Genomic DNA, 22,325 nt, shown 5'->3' with positions numbered 1-22,325 from the left:
TTGTCCTTGCTCCCTCTACCTCTACACTCATGCACAAGAGGATGCATGCACAAATGCAGAGGGAAGTTGCTTCTCAATCTTTCTACACACACCAGGGTCCACACTCACATACAAGCACACCCCATGATAAACACACTGGGACTCAGAAATGGAGTTGGTGGGAGATCTGGCTTGACCCTAAATGATGGAGGGGTGAAATGCCTTATAATTAAGTTATTTTTATCTCTGAAATTCTGCTGTCTCTTCCACTCAGAGAGGTCTCCCACTTGGAGACCAAGACAGCTAAGTAGAAACTTTCTTCTCCAAAATTGTGACACTGGAAATCAGGACTCCCCACAAAACCTAGGGAGCTGGGGCCCTTGAAGGGCACATAATATTCTCCTAGAGAATTGGAGCAAGATCCTTCTGGATCTTGCAGTGGTAACCCTGCACACTTATTCAAGAGCAGCATAGATAAAGCACATCAGAGTTTCTGTCCATTGAACAGACAGCAGCTAATTATACTGAGAAACGTTTTCTTTCAGCCTAAGTTCCTGGTCAATGGAAATCTCCTCTGGGGGTGTGTGCTCGTTCGGTGCGGACCTGGTACCTCTTTTGTGAAGCGGCAGCTGAGGAGACTCCGGCGCTCGCCGTGGCCGAGGAAAAGCCCAAGGAAGGAGTCAAGACTGAGAACAACGATCATATTAATTTGAAGGTGGCAGGGCAGGATGGTTCTGTGGTGCAGTTTAAGATTAATAGGCATACACCACTTAGTAAACTAATGTGAATGACAGGGTTTGTCAATGAGGCAGATCAGATTCCGATTTGATTGGCAGCCAATCAATGAAACAGACATACCTGCACAGTTGGAAATGGAGGATGAAGATAGAATTGATGTGTTCCAGCAGCAGACAGGAGGTGTCTACTAAAAATGGAACCTGCTACTTTACTCCAGAACTCTATTCCTCCAGACCAAGAAGACATTCTCAGTTAGAAAGCCACAATTTGGTTCTGCCACATCCTGACTACTACAGTATAGTTTTCTCTATTCTTTCATTTTCCCCTTCCCCCATTCCTTTATTGTACATAAAGTAACTGTGTATGTGCACAAGCATATTGCATTTTTTTTACCTAAATGGCCAATGGTATGTTTTGATTGACATCAAATGGAGATGGGATGGGGGAAAATACTGCTTCTGTGAAAATACCCCCTCTCTCCATTAGTGGCATGCTCAGTCAGCTCTTATCTTTATATTCCAGTAAGTAATTTTGCTCTCACTGTTTAACAAAAAAAGAACAACATAAAAATCCTTGCATACCTTGTTCGATTGGAGAATTTTAATGTTTTTCATTTATCATTGTAAAACCAAGGACAATTTTATAACTTTTTTGTATGTAGCTGTTACATGTAGGGCAATCTGTTTTTAAGTAGGGATAAATTACTCTAAAAGAAATGAATCCTAGATAGTTTTCCCTTCAAGTCAAGGGTCTTGTTGTTTAAATTAAAAAAAAAAAAATCTCCTCTGGGGACGCCTGGGTGGCTCAGTCGGTTAAGCATCTGCCTTCGGCTCAGGTCATGATCTTGGGGTCCTGGGATCGAGTCCCGCATCGGGCTCGTTGCTCAGTGGGGAGCCTGTTTCTCGCTCTGCCTGCCACTCCCCCTGCTTGTGCTCTCTGTCTCTGACAAATAAATAAATAAAAATCCTAAAAAAAAAAAGAAAGGAAGAAAGAAAGAAGAAAGAAAGAAAGAAAGAAAGAAAGAAAGAAAGAAAGAAAGAAAGAAAGACAGAAAGTCTCCTCTGACCTCTATCCTCTATTGTCACTTCACAAGTTTATCATGTTCCCAGATCTGTGCTTTTCTTCTTACCTGCTATTTACTTTCTTTCCAAAGCTGTAGCCCTAGGCTCTGAGAGTTAAATAATTTGGGAAGTTTTGAGCTGAACAGGTTTTACAACAAGACTTCTCAGAGCTTATGGAATGTTAATGGGTACATGGTGACTCTTCGGGAAGATTTGTCTTGTGTGCACTATTTCGCAGACATTTTCAAAGAGGTCTCATAGGCCACCGATTTAGTTCAGAAGATGCTGATGAAGTCCCAGACAGAGACTGCTATCTCTTCCTCTGTTATGGGTTGAACTGTGTCCCCTCAAAAAAGATATGTTGAAGTCCCAATACCTAGTATCTCAGAATGTGACCTTACTTGGAAATATGGTATTTACAGAGGTAATCAAGTTAAAATGAGGTTATTAGGGTGGGCCCTAATGCAATTCAACTAGTGTCCTTCTAAAAATGGGAAATTTGGACACAGAGATGGATATGCACAGAGAGAAGTCTATGTGAAGAGACACAAGGAGAGGATGTCCTTTTACAAGCTGAGGAATGCCTGAGACTTTCAGAAGCTAGAGGAGAGGCCTGAAACAGATCCTTCCCTAGCACCTTCCGTGGGGGCCTGGCCCTGCTGACACCTCCATGTTTGACTTCCGACCTCTAGTACTGTGAAATAAATTTCTGTTGCTCTGAGCTACCTAGCTTGGGGTACTTTATTACAGCAGCCCTAGGAAACTAATATATCCCCTAGTATCCATTCTTCTAGCTGGGTGGTAGGTAAATCAGGTTCATTTTTTCTCTCTCTCTGTTTATTAAAAAAATTTTTTAATTTCTATGATAAGCTTAAAAACAACAAAAATACCCATTCTTCTCCTCTTCTATTGTAATGGAAGTATCAACTTTTAGCTAGGCAAATGGCCAGCTAGACTAGAGTTCAGCAAACTCTTTCAGTAAAGGTCTAGATAGTAAACATTTTAGGTCTTGTGGAACAGATATTTACTTTCACAACTGCCCATTCTGCCATTGTAGCAGGAAGGAAACCATAGACAGTATGTCAACAAACAAGCATGGCTGTGTTTCCATAAAACTTTATTTACAAAAACAGTCAGCAGACCCAATTTGCTGACCCCCAATCACTGAGTACTGCTGTTTGCTGGGCATTATTCTAGGAGCTGGGAATACCGTGGTAAGCAACACAGTCAAGGCCTTTGCCTTGTGGAGCTTGTAAAGTCTTGTTTACAGCTGTGTCCTCAGCACCTTGTGCAGGGCAGGGCACGTAGTGATCAGTCCAGAAATACTGAGCCAGTGAGTGATTGACAGGCCCTTGGGTGAAAAGAGATGAGTCAAGCCTTGGGGGTGGTAGGCCAGGGGGGAATCTCTGGGCTCCTTGTGATGCTAACTAAAGCCCAACAAAAGAATCTCCACTGGCAGTTTGATTCCTTAACAAGGCAAAAGCAAACCAACACCAGGAGGTTGCTTTTTTTTTTTTTTTAAGTAGGCTCCAGGCCCAAAGTAGGGCTTGAACTCACTATCCCAAGATCAAGATTGCATGCTCTACCTACTGAGCCAGCCAGGAGTCCCCAGTGTATTCTTATATGCACCAAAAAACATGTACAAGAATGATCATAGCAACATATTTCTAAAGATATAAAAACTGGAAACAATCCAAGTATCCGCTAATAGAATCAATGAGTAAATAAGCTATATTATTTTCAAATAATGGAACACTATACAGCAAAGGACAAGAACAAACTACTGCTGCAGAAGACAACATAGAAGAATATCAAAATCACTGCAAATGGAAATCATCTACCCTCCAACCTTCCACTTGGACACTGAGGACTAAAACTGTAAACTGCTCTACAGCTTACTGTCTACATTTATCCAGATTTTGTTATCCCATAGTCTTCATTAGCACAGCTTACTTACTATTCCAGGATACACTTGCCCAGGCAAATCACTTTATTGCTCATTATAGAACTTCCTGAAAGACCCATCATCTCTTCAATAGAGAACATCAACAGTTTACACCTCAAGAGTCTTTGAAACTTTTTCACCTCAAAATCCTTGCCTTACTTTCCCCACAGTCCTAAATGATATAATTCCTACCAATCCTATTCAAATCTTCACAGTGAAAGACTCACCTAAACCAGAATCAAAATCTCAAATTTAACTTTTTCCTTCCCCCTCCAGCGAAAGCTCATTCAAGGTGGTATTCTCCCTGATGGCAATAAGCAATACATTCAGCTTTGTCCTCTGAACAGATTGTTCTGGTGATATTTCGGGAGCCAGCATTCAACAACATAATGTTTAGTGAGAAAAACCAGACACAAAGAAAGCGCGTTTTATTAATTAATTTATATAAAGTTCAAGAACAGACAAAACTAATCTATGGTGATAGAAATCACAATGGTAGTTACTCGGGGTGTGTGTAGCGGTGGGAGATTTACATACTGCCTGGGAGAGGATATGAGAGAGTTGTCTGAGCACTGGAAGTCCTAGATCTTGATCTAGATGGTGGTTACATGTGAACAGACATATGTAAAATTCATTGAGCTATACACTTTTGTGTGCATTTTACTACATGTAAAAAAGTAATTTTTTTTTTGAAAGATTTTATTTATTTATTTGAGAGAGAGACAGAGAACATGAGTACGAGCATGGGGGTGGGAGGAAGGGGCAGAGGCAGAGGGAGAGGGAGAAGCAGACTCCCCACCGAGCAGGGAGCCCGATGCGGGGCTTGATCCCAGGACCCCGGGATCATGACCTGAGCTGAAGGCTGATGCTGAACTGACTGAGCCACCCAGGCACCCCATAAAAAAATAATTTAAATAAAGGCTTAAAAAGGTTAAAAATTTAACCTCGATGTCAGAGGTTACCAGGAGAGCTGAGTATAGTTTTAGAACTTCTCCTTTAGCCAAGAGGTTGCCTTAAACCATACGGAGTTAGGCATTTCGTGAGATCCCAACCTGGCTACCTTGGTTTGTTTTCAAACCTCGTAGGTATGGTGTCCATCTGAGATGCCAGCGGCCATTGCAATTGGCCCTGAGCCCTGGGGATAAATTAATAATATTTATACGCACGGAATAGAGATGGGTGTGGTGAGAATTAGCAAGTGAAATGTTTGACACAGAGTCTTGCCCTTGCAGGATGCAACTTGTGGCTATAGACAGCTTGAAACAACCCCTCTGGGGGAACGATAGTGTTGTTACTATAAAAACTAGTGTGTGAAATGTCGCATAAGGGGACTTGCCACCCCTCTGTCTTTAAGGACCGAGCTACATTAGTTGAGAGTACATACAGAATTGTGTCATCAAAATGGGGGGGGGCAGTCTTGATGGCTTTCGTTCTCCTTATTTGTAAGATTCACCCATGTTGTCTCTTGTAGTCACAGTTTGTTTTTTTAAGTGCTGTAGGGTAGGAAAATGTGGTTATATATGGTGTGTGTGTGTGTGTGTGTGCTCATGAAAGGAAGAGAATTGATTATTTAATTAATTCCAGGAATTAACAAAAAATCCAGCTTCAGAAAGGTTGAATAGGCTTCTTCAGCTGCAATAATTTTTAAAAGCATCTACATTGACAAAGATGAACAAACACACAAAATACTTTGTGTTGAGAGGAAGAACCCGTTGTACCAGCCTAGGGTGGGTGACAATTTCTCTACGTAAGATGCATTGAATCATTTCCACAAACCAGGCCAGACCATGTCCTATAAAGCCATTGTTAACCCTCATCTCAGAAAACTAAAATGAGGAAAATTCAAGCTGTGCCTACAAAAATCCTGATAAAAGGCCAATGCTTAAAGTAAAAGCATTTCATCACTTTCACTTTTAAGAATGGAAAAACAGATGTGTAGTTGATATTTGTAAAAATCTTATTTGGTAGCTAGACCAAGTGGACACCATGTACTTATATTTCCCAAACACTGAGTGAGAATTATGGCCTCCCTATCATATTTTTAGCCCATGGTTACTGCCTGCCTCACCTTGCCCATGCCTTTGGTTAATTGCCTGCACAATTATTCTCCAGTGTTCACTGCAGAATGACGCCTCTGTCCACCCAGACACAATGGTTTTCTCCTACACTTGGGGATTTTCCTTCAAAGACTGTGGACCACTCCCTGAATGATTTTAGGAATGAAGCTTTCTTTTCTCAAAAGTAATATGTGTTTACTGTAGAAACTTCAGTACGTAGAGATAGGCAAAATGAATCCAGACAAAAATCATCCAGAATCTGACCAATATTATTCCTTAGTGCATATGTATTATAAATATAAATAACATTTTATTGTGCTGACATTTTATCAAACCAGTTCCTTGTTGGACATTGAGGCTTTTGTTATTTTTCTTGGTATAAACACCACTCCCAAAATTACTCCTGGAAACTGAATGTCCTTTTTTTGTTTGTTTGTTTGTTTGTTTAGTTTTTACTTTATAATCACGAACTTAACTCTGCAATCCAGCTCTTGGAGGGGAATAAGGAAAATATGGAACCACAGACCTGCAGCAAGAGCACAAAGATTATAGGCTATTTCGAGCAGATGGGGGTGAAGCGGTGCTCTCCTGAGCTACAGAAAGAATGGTCTGGTAGTTAAGATAACACATAAGTCAAATGTATTAGATTTGTCCACAGTCAGCCATGGTGATCTTCTTGCTGGTTATGCCATTCCTGGACACAAACCCATCCACACTTCCACAATATTCATGCCCTCTTTCACCTTGCCAAAGACCACATGCCAACCAGCCAACCACTCTGTCTTGGCCGTGCAGATGAGAAACTGGGAACTGTTTGTGTTGGGTCCAGCATTTGTCACGGACAAGATGCCAGGACCCGTGTGCTTCAGGATGAAATCCTCATCATCAACTTTGTCCCCGTAGATGGACTTGTCCCCAGTGCCATTATGGTGTGGGAAGTCACCACCCTGGCACAGAAATCCTGGAATAATCCTGTGGAAGGAGGAACCTTTATAACCAAATCCTTCCTCCACAGTGCTCAGAGCACGCAAGTTCTCCGCTGTCTTTAGCACTTTGCAAAGTTTTAAACACACACACACACACACACGGGGGGCTAAAAAGGATATACAGACCTTATAGATAGTTGCTTTTCTGAAAAGTTGCATCAAATCCCATACCTGTTCCCACTGCGGATAAGCGCCAGAGGAAACAAAGTCAAAAAGATCTCACACATGTACCAGAAACAAATTGTAGTGAAGGTCACACTCTATCAATGTCCTTAGATTTTTTTTTCTTTTTTTTTTTATTCTTATGTTAATCCCCATACATTACATCATTAGTTTTAGATGAAGTGTTCCATGATTCATTGTTTGTGCACAACACCCAGTGCTCCATGCAGAATGTGCCCTCCTCAATACCCACCACCAGGCCAACCCATCCTCCCAGCCCCCTCCCCTGTAGAACCCTCAGTTTGTTTTTCAGAGTCCATAGTCTCTCATGGTTCGTCTACCCCTCCGATTTCCCCCGCTTCATTCTTCCCCTCCCGCTACCTTCTTCTTCTTCTTCTTCTTCTTCTTTTTTTTTTTTTCTTAATGTCCTTAGATTTTAATTCGAGAGGTTCCCTGTATTTAGCTAGTTATTTGTAGATTTGGTAACTATGACAAATGCATACTCAGAGGGAACTAGCTAAACTTCAGGCCATGTGTGCTATTCAGGTGACTCAGAGTCTACAGTAATCTTATTGTTTTTATGTTGCCAGGTGATAATAAGCTGTTTTAGTACAATCTCTGAGGGAATTTCCAGTCAAATTGAAGGGTTTGGAATATTACAGACCCAGAGTGTGGGCTATAAATATAAGTAAGCTAGGATAGAAGGTAATTTGTTTCAGCTATTTCCTCTGGATGATGGCAATGTCTACAATTAAAGAATTTACAAACTAGGGGAAGCTTTGAGTCACTCAAATTTCAGTCGTGGGATGGGACGACCGAGGGTCCCAGGGGCCTGACCAAGGCTCCTTCAGGTGGGTGGAAAGGCTGAGTCAGTGTTGGAGGAGACAAGACTCCAGCACCTGAGCAGGCAGGGGTAGCAGAAGAGGTACAGGGGGCCAAAGAGAGGAGCCAGAAAAGTGTGGGTTTTCATGTTAACTGACCTAGATTCATATCGTTGTTTTCCCACTTGTTAAAGATAGGGCCTAGGGCATATTACTCAACCTCTCTGAGCTTTAACTCTATACAGTGGAGACAAACACCACTTCCTAGGGCTGCTGAGAGATTTCAGTGAAATAAATGACTATAGTAACTGATACATCGAAGGAACCCCAACAAATGGTTGCTATTACTACTATCATGATTAATCATTATTATTGCTGTTGCCTTTGAGGATAGATGGATAGATTTTAGGGGGGAAGTTGCTTATTACTGATCATTATACCTCTTCTTTGGATTTTCTATTTCAGGGGTTCTTAATCTTGTGCCCAAGAATTCCCAAGAGGCCCATGGATAGATATCTGGGAGGGGGGCTATTAAACTCTGGTGAGAAAAAAATGTCAATGTTTTTACTAACCTGTAATGAAAACTTACTATTTCCTCTGTTAGGACCACATGCAACAATTCACAGTAGTGATCATGCTTTGAGGAACAATACAAAATCACATATTATTTTTGTATCACATTAAAATTGTTGCAGGTTTCTCAAAATATCATTTCAATGGGAATCCCGTTTCAAAAGCACAGTTGTTCGTAGACCCACTCATTAGACCACTGCTGGAACACATGCGATCTCTGTTTTCCTGTCTACAGATCTTGGAGTGATGGAGCTGGCTGTCAAGGTAACTGTATAATTTTCAAAAATATTTTGATAGAATATCACAATTTGATAAAACATTGTACCTTTATTTTATGCACTTTTTTTTAAAGTAGGCTACACACCCAGCGTGGGGCTTGAACTCACAACCTTGAGTCGAGTGTTGCATGCTCTACCGACTGAGCCAAACAGGCACCTCTATTTTGTGCACTTTTAAACAGTATTCTTCCAAGGGGTCTGCAGTCTTCATCAGACTGCCAGAGGGAGACAGAGGCACAACGAAGATTCGAACCCTTGGGCGGGGAGGCCACTGCAGGGCACCTGGCACACAGGAGGGGCCCTGCTGTCCACCAGCCCAAGAAGCTTCTTTATTCCTGTGTCGATTGCCTAGGCCAATAAACACCAAAAGCAGAACACTTCTGAAGACAATTCCTAACAGATCAGGGGATCCTGTCTCTTAAAAGAGCCTAACTCTCTACAGTAGATATAAAATATCAAGGGAGAAAATGTCTGTGACCCTCCACAAGAGCCTGATGCCTGGCGCATCCAGTAGAAAGGAAAGTTACCTAAGTGGTGTAATGAACTCAACCCCAACGGATGCAGAGCAACAGCAATGCACGGATAGCGAGAAAGGTAGAAGAGGAGGACGAGGATGAGGCAGAGAAAGTGGGATAAAAAACCCAGAAGCCACAAAGCCCTGAACAACAGTGGCTGCACAACCTGCAGGCTGGGGGGGGGGGGGGGGGGGAGGCGGGCCAAGGCGGAAATAGGGAGAAAAAAGGAGGAACTTTAAATAAAGGACAATGAAATTAAACAAGAAAAAACATGGTAGTGGATACTTTATTTTGTTGGATTTCAACCACCAAGTTTTGGGTTTGTTTCCTCACGGTCCTCCTGCCCTTCCTCCCCCTCCCCCATTTTCCCATGATGTTGATAAACTGCTTTATTCCGTTTCCCATCTTTTTCTTGCCCAAGTATCCAGGCCTTTTTCTTTTTAAATGCATGATCCTTAGCACTTGTCTTTGAAGGACAAAAAGTTTTCCACGTGTTAGAGAAAGTTAGGATTCGGGAGGACTCCTGGAAGCATTGTTTGTATTGACTCCTTCCTTTAGCTCAGGGCACTCTCAACCAGCCCTCCTGCTCCGCGCAAGTATCTGTCTCTCACAAAACTCGAACAGTTCATAAAGGCCTCTTGTCAGAGATTTGCAGGCATATGAATGGGAAACACCATATAAACAGTGAAAAAAATACATCTTTTCAAGTTGTTAGATTTTTTTTCCTTCATGGTCTTAAAAAAAAAAAGCAACTAGACATCTTCCATTTAATAAACCCATGCACATATAATAGAAATGGGAATGCAATATTTATCCTTATAACGCTTCTCAAAAACATTACTCAGGCCAGGGTTTATCTCAGCTACGCTGAGGACCAGCCGTCATTCAGTCGATAAATTACCTCATTTATTTTCTCAGTCCTAAAAAAAAAGGTTTGTTTGTTACGCTCAAACACTGACATCACATGAAGATGCCAGTCTTTATACACATTTATAAAAGTAGAATATGTAGAGTATGATACAGTGGTACAAAGTTTTACAAATTAATACAAGTCAAATATATAAATTACAATGAAATAGAGGAAGGTTGTGGTTCTGTCTTGGGGTGGTTCTTTTAGCAGTCATATCGCTGTAAAGAAAATGAGATCGGCATTAGGTTACAATCAGGCTAAACAAACAACAATGCCATTTTCGTCCTAAAAGTTCCTGTCTGAAGCAGACCTAAAGCAGGCTGATGTCAGCTTCAGCTGAGAGCTCAGACAATGCTCATGAAATGTTTCCTAAACAAAAGGACAGCCATTGTCCTCTCTGAGGAAAAGCTGCAGGAAAGGGCCATGAAAACGCAGCTTACCAGTGTTGGGTTTGCTCTGAATGTGTTTGGGGTAGGTTTTTAATCTTAAGGATTTTAGAGATAATGCCATGGGAGTTTCACCCGGGAGTGGGCTCAATGTGGGTAACTTTCCCAATTCAATGCTACCAAGTTACAGACTTGACTCATCTACACTAAAAACCTTGCCCTTTGAAAGTGTCTTTTGTCTGAGGAATAAAGTTAGCAGATCTGCACTGGCGTGTCTGGGAAGAAGCCATCCCTACTGTGACTCAGATGGGAAACCCTGTGGGACTATTTCCCCTCCACCCCATGCCCCCCTCCCACGCTCAGGGAGGAGAGTCACTCTTCCAAACCACTCTGCCTCTTCCCCAAATGCACAAGGGCTGATGTCCAGCAGGGCCTCACCTAATTTAAACTCTGCCTTGTACAAAATTCAAGGCTAAAGATAGGTTACATTAGAGTAATTCAGAGAGGATTCTTCTCTGTCTCTCCCCAACCATACTGCCCGGACACAAGTCCACATTGAAAGTTTTCCACTGTGTTGTTTTCTTGGAAATTTGGCAGGCTCCCAAAGGAAATTATTAATCTTGCTGTACTTGCCTAATAAGGGAAACCAGATTTTTATTTTAACTTCCCCTCAAAAATTTTAGAAAGTTTCCATTTATTTACAGCAAGGTTTTTCATGGTAGCAGTGGGCTTTCAGTTTTCATTAGGTTTTGTCATATTTTAAAAGAAAGAGACCTTGATTGAACCAAAGGAGCAAATGATTAGGTAAACAGAAATTAAGTTTCTGTTTACCTAATCCTGTTTTACAGAATAATGCATAAAACAAACCCTCCAAAATTGGACCAAAGCTGCGGGACTTCCATCAATTCATTAATACATGGGTTTTTTTTCTAGGAGGATATAGAAACAAGAACTTTCCCTGCTACTAACAAATGCATACCTCTCTCTGAAATCATATCTCCAGGAAACAAGTGCTTCCTGGTTTTCTTTCACCGTGAAAGCCTTTTCACAAGCTGCTATTCAAAGGTTACCAGCGATTCTCTGTGCTTAGCTGTTGGGTATTTGGGGGACTCCCTTTTAGGAAGGAATTGTAAAAAAAATGCAACAGAACAGCAAGTATTGTGTACAGGTTGAGAGCAGGAGCTGTGGCATAAGATGACCCAGCGTCTGAAGCCTGCTAGCTCCTGACTAGGTGATCTTAGACATATTGCTTAATCCCTGACTCATGGTCTCATCTGAAATGTCGGTGTAGCTCAGTGCCTAGTGCAATGAACGTTGGCTACTATTTGTGTACACTAGTTGGGAACATGAGAGCAAGCAAAGTCGTGTCTCTTTGGCCAGAGCAGGGCCAGTGAAAGGGGCAGGGAGTTTGCTCTTGAAGGGACACTTTGTCTATGGACAGGACAGCATTTTCCTTATATACACAGAGCCAACTACAAAAAAACAAGATAACCCAGGGACTATGACACTCAAGGAAGCTTACTACCAAGAGCAAAACCGAATGCTGTACATGCTTTGCCACAAAGAGGGTATAGGAACAAATCCTGGTAGGTTGAGCAGTGTTTAATTTTGCCCTTTTTTTCTCTATGATGAAAACAACGGTGTATTATAGTCATTGAATACCCCAGGGCCAAGCGGTGACATTTTCACACAGGTTCTTACCTGCTGGCGCGAACAGCAATAGCCACATATTCCTCCCATCATTCCATTTATTACTTGAATGAGACACAAGATGAATTCAATTCCGCCGAGGGCCAAGAGGATAGAAAACAGAGAGACATTCCATTCTACAACATGCTTGGGTTCAAGGCACTGGGACCATGTGGAGGTATCCAGAAGGTACCTGTGGATAAAAAAAAGAAACTTCTGACACCTGACCACACCTAATGGGATGGCTCATAAGCTACTTTCTGTGGGGTGCTTTTTCATTCAGAAAAAAAGAAAGGAATTAATTCATTGACCTGTATCAAACTGTTCTAGTCCTAGTCATTTCACAAAGTGAGGAATTTAGCCCAGGTCGTGTTGCAAGGACAAACATAAAATTCAGCAAAGATTATCGGGCAGTCAGTGTGAGTTAGACATCAAGCCCAGGCTGGGGATATAATGGTGAACATGGCGTGGGCTTTGCCCTGGAAGAGCAGAGCCTCCAAGGGAGGAGACAAGATGCAATCGCAACGCAACAAGTATACTGCGCAGGTTAACCAAGTGTGAGGAAGGGCACCAAGCTCGGCCAGGAGAATACCTGCTTATGTAACCATTCCACAAGTCTGAGCTCCATGAAGATAGGAACCAGACCTTTCATCATTGTATATATTACCCCTAGACCAGTATCTGGCACATAGTAGGTACTCAACACTTTTAAAAGTAATTGAATGATAAATAATCTGAAGTCATGTTAGCAAACCATGCTGAAGTCACGTATACACACATACACATGGGCACACACATACAAGTCATACACATATATACGTGACTTCGGAGATTTTCTAGATACCTGAGTACTCTTACAGTCTGAAAAATTTCTCTCTCTGATTACTCTCTTAGAATCTCAGCCTTTGCTACCTCATAAAGCATTTGGATCCTTAATGAAAGGAGTCAATCATGTGGGAAAATCTACAATTGACTTAATTCCACAAAGAGGTCTGGTATAACTCTTTTCTTATCAGTTTTTCCTGAAACAGCAGAACAACGGGGCTTGGAATTAGAGACCTAATTTTGAATGGTCATTGAGCCAATCAGAAATTCAATTTGTTGATTAAAAAAAAAAAAGAACTCTGTCCTTATGACCTTGTCTTTCTGCCTATCAGTGGGGAAAAGAATTTGTAATTTTAGGACACAATGTAAAAAAAATTCTTTGGCCCCACTTGTCCATTGAGCAATTAATCATTGGCTGTGACCATTAGTTATTTCCCATACTGAAATCCTTGCACAGGTTGAAGTGAGGAATGATACAGAAGTAAAAGTTTTCTTACAGAAGCTGGGGTGGGTCAGGGGAGGGACATACACTCAAACAGCTGTAAAAATGTTTTAGTGATACTCGCCCTTCTCCTTGCATTCCTGCTGCATTCATCATGATCTTGTTTAGAGGTGGGTTTTATATGTCTGTGAATACATGAATAACCAATCTCTCCTAGTATGTTCAGTATGTTCAACACAGTTGAATCACGATCAATAACCATTTTTTGACCACCGAAATTTCAAACCCCTCCTTCAGAGGCTACCTTGGCTGTATTCATTCTAAGTTACGAGATAGTATTAACAGCCAGCAGAGGCCATGCTCAGAGTGCATCAGCTTCTGTGACAAATACTTTACATTTATTGTCTCATTAATCCTCCTGACAACTGCCCCTGGTTTTATTTTACAGATGAAGTAACTGAGAAGCACTGAGCTCAGTCTACTTTTTCCTGGTTGCTGAGGGAGAAATGCAGAGCTGGGATGGAATCCAGGTCCATGTAATTCCATGCGCATGGTTTATGAACTCACTATTCATGGGGGACAAACAGTCTTGATAATGTAAAGGCAACTGAAATTCATTATTCATATTATTTTCACTCATGAATCTCATAACTAAGCTTTTCAAAATTCAAAGGATGTCATTCATTTGTCATCACGTACATCAGTTTCTATCAGCTATTTCTGATCCTTTCTCAATAATGGATAAGAAATAAGCATCAATATAAAATAAAAGACCTTAAATTATCCTGACGTTAAAGTCGTGCATCAGACCTGTCTTATATAGGCTGATCACTTTAAATAACGGGTTTGTTGTACGTAGTTATTATGTTTATATGTGAGTGTGTGTATGGGAGTAGTATGATCTACCCTGGGCTTTGGTTAAATTCATATGCTTTCCATCCACATTATGTAAGGATTCCATAATATTCTCTTACAAAATAGTAAAATCAGCTAATCGCTCTGGTATAGTGGACACACTGTATGAGCACAAGCTCTACAGCAGGCTGCCTGGGTTCGCATCCTGACTGTCCATATCCTTCCTAGCAATGTGACTTTGAATAAGTTCCTTCAACTCTGTGTGCCTCCGTTTCCTCATCTGTAAAATGGGAGCAATGGTGGTACTATAGGGTATCATGAGGGCAGAATCAGAGAATCCACCAAAAAGCACAGAGAGCTTCTCCAGGTCAGAGATCCAAGTGCTGACACCACCGCCTGGTGCAAAAAAAAAAAAAAAAAAAAAAAAAAAAAAAAAAAACCTGGCCGAGCGGACGGACACACGGATCGCTGCTGCCCTTCCAACCTGACGGGCTTGCCACTATACCATGCGCTGGATGAGAATGTGTGGCCCGACGGGAAACAATTACTCACCCTCCATCGGTGTTGGCAAAGGTGTAGTTCCAGTGGCCAAAAGTATCAAGACATTGTGGTCCTTCCGCCAAGCCCAGGGCTGCCACGATGACGCAGTAGCCAGACCCGGCGATTCCGATCAGAGCAGCCAGCGCAGAAGAAAGCATCTGGCGAGAGGAGAAAGAGCGGAAGTGAGCCCGTGTGGCCGCGGCCGCGTCCCAGGGACCGTTTCCACCCACCGGAGCTGGAGCACCTACCGCACATCTCTTGCCGCAGTTTTCGTGGCCACAGCCTCCGCAGCAGTCGTCCTCCTCCAGCCCCATAAACACAAATGCCGGCAGGAACATCTGGTTCGAAAACAGGCAAATGAAAGTCACCGCCTGTCCCCCAAATCAAAGCCTGCCATAAGGGTCAGGCTAAGCATCTTTTGGTGGAATATATTTTTTCTGACAGTGGTGGATGGCTTTGAGTTCGCTTGCCCAAGTATCTCAAAGAATGTAAAACTATGAGAACAAGACCCTTCTAAGTGGAGTACCTGCTCGTTTGCATGTAATGTGTCAAAGCAGTCTTTGGGGTGAGCGTGCAGGATGGGAGGGCTCAAAGAGTAACCTATAAAAATGTTTTTTCCACAAGAGTTCCTAGCACAGTCCCAGAGGGAGCTCTGCTTTGAAACTCTTAAGCCCTGTCTTTAAATCTGATTTTTTTCCCTTGTAAAACATAGACCATACTAACAGTCTTTCATAGAATAACTGAAATTTTTCATAAATGGGAGAGATGAAGACACCATACAATAAATATGAACTGCTTCTTTGATGATACGAGTGTATGGTTGTTGCCTCACAATAAAGCTCTATAAATAAGGTAAGTATGAAATACTCTGAGTTTGAGATCAAAAGAAGCCTAAACACGTGCGATGTTATATGAAGGACAAATGATTATGCCAACATGATAATAATGCTTCATAATAATGTATTAAATTTAAATGTTGTAACGTCTTTTCTTGACTAAGAAAAATATTCTCTGTGGTACTAGCAATTCCATAAAATGTCTTTTTAGAATTCTCAATCCCAGCATTTAAAGTGGCAAACTCAAGTTTGTCCACATTCTTTCCATGCTGTGGTTGAAGCTAATACTTTCAGCTCCCAGGTTGGCAGGCAAATTCCTCTCACTTCAATTAAAAACAAACCTTGGAAAAAACAACACATTCCACTGTTAGCTTCAGACCCTGATCTGCTGTTAACTGAAGGGTTTTTCCTAGACACCACACCCAGGATTACATAAAGGAGAAAATTTATAGTTCTTTCTAAATAGCAATACACTCATAATTCATGATTTTTTTTTTCTGTCACAGATGCCTGAGAATAAACAGCAGAGAATTTGGATCCAAAACTCTGTTGATTTAGACAGTGAACCAGCGGCGTCCTCCAAGCTCCCCAGAGCAAATGTTATATGCCCACCCCCTCCAGTACTAGAAACTCTATAGTCTCGCAGATCTGATTTAAAAGCTACTGTTTTCTAGCTGTAAAGTAAGAGAACATAGCAAAAAGGTAGTCCACTGTTAGCTGAAAGAGGATTTTGTAAAACGTCTAACAAAATTAATACACCAGACCTATCTTTTGTGTGATCTGCTTTCCAAAGAAGAACGAACAAAAATAACTGGATTGGGAAGCAGGCATCGTAGAAACCTTTCCATGAAAACACCTCATTAACAGAAGAGAATTGTTTAAGCTTCTAATAATTCTGAACAACTTACCAGCAAGCCCCCTCCTACGATGCCAGAGAAGAACCACACGAAGCGGCTGAGATGGTTTTCAGAGGCATATTTTGTTTCCCCATTGGGAAAGTAAAGCAAAATATTGGCCACAATGCAGAGGATGGCCAGCCACACCAGAGAATGTCCGATGCATCGTGCACATTTGCCGTAGCACATGGCGGCAGAGAGTCTGGGAGGCTTTCCCTCTTCCCTCTGCAGCTCAGTGAGGGCCTGAGTCAGGCGAGAGTGTGCCCGTCTGGGGAGAAAGCAAAAGCAGGTCTCAGCCCATTCCTGAATCTCTTAAATACTCGGAGTTCTTAGTCACTGGGTGGGTGAGGTACTTCGCTTTCATTGGTCCTGATTGCAGGCTCCCGTTGGGGTGGGGGGAGGCAGGGGGAACGTCCCGCCCTTCGGATGAAATCCTTGAGACAAGCGAAACCAGGGTAGGGATGTGAGGAAACAGCCTCAGTCATAGGCAAGGAAGAAAATGATTAATCTTCCCCAAGACATGCACCGTGCAACTCCTTCTCAGGACAGAGAACTAACAGGAACGTCTAAGACAACTTTCCAGCAACTGTCGAGGGTCCGCAGCGTGACCGAGAGGGGAGGCTTTGCGAGGCAGCGGGCTGTGATCCTGCTCCACGCAGCTGTCTGGACAGCTTCCAGTCTGACGGCTCCGTGTTCACTTCCCCCTCGGCCCCGACTTAATGCCAGACCTAGGGCCAGTCTCCTGAGCCCTGAGCTTGTCTCCTTGTCTGTGAGAGGCAAGGGAGGGGGGGAGGCGAAAGCCAGCGCCCACAGATTTGAGGAGGCTGTTGGGAACGTTCCCGAGCAGTCTTCTTTCCTCTGCCTGCAGCATGCTCAGCGGGACTGCTCCGACTGGCCGGCTTTCCCGGAGAGCTGCCTCCAGAACAAATCTGGCACCAAAACAAAGGTGGCATGAGTCAACACGAAGGGCTCGGGCACCTTTTTATTCCTGAGTACTGCTCTCAGGCAAAGTGAGGACTGCGAGGGCCAAGGGAGGCCTAAAGCATGGGGAAAGGATAAAAAGAAAAAGAATTAAAAAGAAAAAAGAAAAAGAAAAAGAAAAAGAAAGGAACAGGAAAGGGACTTGACAAGCAGAGCGGGGGGGCCGGGGGGGCGGGGGGAGGGGAGACTGAGAGAACCTGGACTGAGTGGGAAGGCACGGTTGTTGATCGGGACTGAGGGTCTGCCCGTGGTCTACCAGCCAGCTCCTGAGCCAGCTGTTGCACCCTCGCAGATGAAGGCCGAGAAAGGGGGTTACACTGACTTTCTTAGGTGGCTGCCTTGCAGAAGGAGGGGTCGGACTCCGAAGAAGTTCAGCCCTTGAAGAGCAGGTTGTGCAGGCCAGGTGGGCTGGGGGAGGACGGGGTGACCAGGTGGGGCCAGGACTGGAGGGGCCTTGTCCCCCGGGACAGAATAGGGAGTGAAGAGGCAAAAGGCCAAGATGGGGTGTTGTTAGTTCGGAAGAGGAAAGTGAGCAAGGCTGGCGAATCTGGGAGCTCAGGCTGCGGCCAGAGGCTGAAGGATCTGGGCCAAAACTGGAGGGCAGGACACATACCAAATTTGAGGAGGCTAGCCGGGGTTAGTCTCATAGAATCCGGATTGGGAGGAACATACTAACAAAGGTGGGGCCATGATCCAGACTGGCCTGAGGGAAGAGGTGGATAGAAAAGTGAGCGCAGGCTGGGAAGGCTGGAACCGCCCACCTGCTCAGGTAGAGGAAGGCAGATTTTTCACAAGAGTGTCACTCCGTTACCACCATGCATCCAACAACCTGGCCCATGCACCCTCTGTCCTGGCTTCAGGTCCTAATGGAGAGAAGAATCCACAGGTATCAGGGCCTGGGATGGCGTCCCAGGTGAATGCCTGGGCCCTTTGTTAAGGCGTCATCATTGCAAACCTCCACTCTGCAGATCTATCCCATCTGGGGCCAAAATGGGGCGAGCAATCCTGTGACGACTTTGCGCCTGAGTGCTTAATCCCCTTCCCCCTTCTCTCTCAACCCTACAGTCTGCAGGGTGTGGAGAAGAGAGTGAGGGGCAGGCAAAAAGTCTGGAGTGACAGCCCACCTTTGCTGTTTTCCAGTTTTGTGGATCAGGCAAGTCATCACATTTGTGGGACTCTGTTTTCTACTCTTTAAGACATGGGGCAGGACTAGATCAGTTGTTCTTGAGTTTTTGAGACTCTTGTGATGATATGGACCCTCTTCCCCCCAACCCCCGCCAAAAAAAAATGTACAGGTGCATTCATTCAACTTCAGAGGTTTCATGGATTCCCTGAAGCCCATGAGTGGATTCTCTTGCACATTTCTCCAGGTGGGCCCTGTCTGGAGACCATTTGCATCACAGATGCAGATACTTGGTCCACTCCCAACATAATAAATAGGAATTATGGGGGATGAGGCCCAGTCATCTGAATTTTTTACCAACACTCCAAGTGAGTCTTCTGTTTCGCTCAGGTTGGGTATCACTGGCCTGGTCCACGGGCCAGCTAAATATCATGTGTATTAGATGTTCCCTGAGGCCACTCTCACCTCCAGTGGCTCCTCAGCTCTAGGCAGACATACAGGGTGTGCATGAATTGTGGGGGACACTCTGCAGTTTGGTGTAAGTCCCTTGCAGGCTTGAGCTGACCAAATTCACTTGTAATATGGAGTCTGTCCACCTTGCCCACACTCCTATCATTCTATATAGTACCTTCTGCTTCTGCCTCTCAGCTGGTAACCTAAATCAGGGTCCTTTTGGGTTTAGTTCCTGGTTTAAGACCAGATATGCTTTTCTGGACAACTGTTTAACCACTTCGCTCTGGTCCTAGCCAGACTTTGCCCTACAGGCCTTTCTCCTGGCTGTGAACTCTCAGCCTCCTGTACAGAGCTGCGATCTCCATGGACACTTTCTGGGTTCCGTCCCACTCTCCAAACCCCACCCCCGTCCCTCCCCCAACGTCTGCGTCCCCCACCCCCCATCATCTTTGTTCTAAGCATTATCTTCTCCCAGAGCTTCCTGCTGCAGGATTCTGCTCATACATCCCCTCAAAGAGGCCCTCTCCAAAGACCCCATCTAATGATGGGATTCCCCCTCCCCTAGCTACTCTTCATCACATCACCCTGTTCTATTACCATCCCAGACTTTATCATCCCTGAAATTTTTCTGTGTATTCACTTGTTTCCTTTTCTATTGTCTGTCTCCCCTCCTCTGAATGGGGAACCCTTTTGGCCCTTGTCCACCATTGTTTCCCAGGGCTCGGAACAATGCCTGCTACATGGTAGGTAGTCAGTAAATATTTGCTGAAAAGCTAACTGAATAAATAAATGAATCGATGAATTCTTAAGCCTGTTCTTACCAGGCTGATGCGCCAGTCCCTCCACCTTCAATTCTGTTATGCCTCCTTGTGAGCCACGGCCTCATTAAAAACCCCCTTAGCTGGTTCACACCATTGCTCCCTGGTCCCGCCACTGCCTGACTGTTTAGTTGGGGCAAGTTATTAACCATTCTGTACCTCAGTTTCTGTCATTCTTTGTTCACCAATATTTATTGAGCTCCTACTGTGTTTTCTAAGTTCTGGGTATATATTACAGCAGTCAACAAAACAAACAAAAGTCCCTGCCCTTAAAGAGAGTCCATTCTATCAGAAAGCGAGACACAAATACAAAATAATATTGAATAAATAAAACACCTTGTGCATTAGTGATAAGTGCAGGAAAGGGGACTAGGTGAGGGAAGGAGACAACCTCCTGAAACAGGGTAATAATAGAACCTACATCACAGAGTGTGATGTGCAAAGTGAATCAGTGTGTGCAAAGCATGAAGCACCTGGCATTTAACAATCACTCAATAAATGCTACTTGTTATTACTTACTCTTTTCATCAGCCCACTGGCCCAGGCAAGATGTCTCTACTCCCTTTATGATATATCTACTTCTCTGGCATCCCATCACTCCAATATGTATTGGATCCCTTTATTGTCTTTTGTGACTGATTTTTAGATACTGGAGTTCCCACAGTGATATTAAAAGTTCACTTTTAGGGCACCTGGGTGGCTCAGTCGTTAAGCGTCTGCCTTCGGCTCAGGTCATGATCTCGGGGTCCTGGGATCAAGCCCCGCATCGGGCTCCCTGCTCCGCGGGAAGCCTGCCTCTCCCTCTCCCACTCCCCCTGCTTGTGTTCCCTCTCTCGCTGTCTCTCTCTCTGTCAAATAAATAAATAAAGTATAAAAAAATTTTTTTAAAAAGTTCACTTTTACCTCCCTCGTTCCCTCTGGAATCAGCCTCAATGCACGAATACCTTTGGAAAGAGTGGTCTTTACTTTGCCACAGGACTGTAGGTCTCTGAGCATTGGACACTGGTTCTCAAACCCATGTTTTGGGTATGCTGTCCCACTGCCAAAAAAACCCTGTTCTTCCTTCTCACCATGGTCCACCCCACCTGGCTTTGTTCCCTTGGCTGAACTCATCGCTTTTTCCATGACACCATCTGTCACACCCTGCCTGCCTCTTTCCTAGATCTGCTCATCACTCCCACGTTGTCCTTGAACACACCCCCCATCCAGTACCAATCAAACCACGATATGCTGATGTGTATCCTCATCACCTCTCAATAATAAGTGCTAAATTTTGTTCAGATAAATAGGGGAGTTGAATATGTTCAGTTCTAAGGTTATTTGCTTTTAAGCAGAGCCAAAAGTCTTATGGAAAGTTAGGCAAAATTGGCATTTTTTACACTAAAAATTTTTTTAATATTTATTTATTTGAGAGAGAGAGAGATCACAAGCAAATGGGAGGGGAGAGGGAGAAGCAGACCCCCTGCTGATCAGGGAGCCCGATGCGGGACCCAGTCCCAGGACCCCAGGACCATGACCCAAGCCAAAGGCAGACGCTCAACCAACAGAGCCACCCAGGTGCCCATTACATTTAAATTTTAAAGTGTTCAGTTTTACCTGTCATTCACATGAGCACCTGGTATGACTTATGGTGAGCTCTCCTGACCATTTGATGTACAGAATGTGGCTTCGAGAATAATTCCAAGGGAAACTCCTTTTGATAATATCAAGTACCATAGATGCAGAGGTTTTAATGTTGGAAGAAACCTCAAGAGAGTGAATGGTTCAGCTCCTGCCCCTTCACAGAATCTTTATGGCCATTTTATAGTTAAATCCACAGGGATTAAAAACTCTTTCCAATATCATCTAGTTATGATGTCGGGCAGTGGAAATGAGTTACCTTTAAGAACTCATGTCATTTAAAATTTTTTAAAAAAATTTTTTTATACTTTATTTATTTTTTTTAGATTTTTTTATGATATTGGGCAGTGGAAATGAGTTACCTTTAAGAACTATGATTAGGTGTAGTTGTGGGATTCTAAGAGGAAGATTTAAACCCAGACCTCCTGCCCCTGGTTGCTTTCTTCCACATGTGTTTTGCCTTCTTCACTGGGAAAGCACTGGTCTGTCACTGGTTTGAACACGAAAAATATAATGATTCATACATGGTAGCCATACTTGTTAGAGCTTTTTTGATTACAATTGACTCTTGAACAACACGGGGGTTGGGGTGCTGGCTCCCCATACAATTAAAAATTCACATATTACTTTTGACTCCCCCAAATGCTAGTAGCCTACTGTTGAATAATAGCTTACTGATAACATAAACAGTCGACATCTACATATTTTGGGTATTATATGTATTCTATACTGTATTCTTATAATAAAGTAAGCTAGAGAAAAGAAAATGTTATTAAGAAAATCTTAAGGAAGAGAAAATACATTTACAGTGCTGTACTGTCTTTAGCAAAACAGTC

General features: G+C 43.3%; 1 protein-coding gene and 2 pseudogenes across 2 annotated transcripts; 1 reads left to right on the top strand and 2 right to left on the bottom strand.

The window, feature by feature from the left end:
* Positions 1 to 529: 529 nt before the first annotated feature.
* On the top strand, positions 530 to 1,476 carry LOC123863733 (small ubiquitin-related modifier 2-like; annotated as a pseudogene).
* Positions 1,477 to 6,036: 4,560 nt separating this feature from the next.
* Positions 6,037 to 9,234, bottom strand: LOC135363877 (peptidyl-prolyl cis-trans isomerase A-like; annotated as a pseudogene). Its single transcript, XR_010410150.1, has one exon. The product of XR_010410150.1 is annotated as a peptidyl-prolyl cis-trans isomerase A-like (transcript).
* A 149-nt stretch (positions 9,235 to 9,383) lies between these two features.
* On the bottom strand, positions 9,384 to 16,791 carry TM4SF1 (transmembrane 4 L six family member 1). Its single transcript, XM_045903575.2, has 5 exons — positions 16,507 to 16,791; positions 15,011 to 15,100; positions 14,775 to 14,920; positions 12,113 to 12,293; positions 9,384 to 10,243 (listed from the first exon to the last, which is right to left on the bottom strand). The coding sequence occupies exons 1-5, from the start codon at positions 16,681 to 16,683 to the stop codon at positions 10,229 to 10,231; spliced, it is 609 nt and encodes a 202-aa protein (XP_045759531.1). The 5' UTR covers positions 16,684 to 16,791; the 3' UTR covers positions 9,384 to 10,228.
* Positions 16,792 to 22,325: the final 5,534 nt, after the last annotated feature.

This window comes from Mirounga angustirostris, unplaced genomic scaffold (assembly GCF_029215605.1).
Source record: "Mirounga angustirostris isolate CCGP_5_RB_7025 unplaced genomic scaffold, mMirAng1.0.hap1 SCAF_1, whole genome shotgun sequence".
Classification (NCBI taxonomy): Eukaryota; Metazoa; Chordata; class Mammalia; order Carnivora; family Phocidae; genus Mirounga; species Mirounga angustirostris.
The sequence above is the reverse complement of the archived record's forward strand: the minus strand, read 5'-3'. Positions and strand labels throughout refer to the sequence as shown.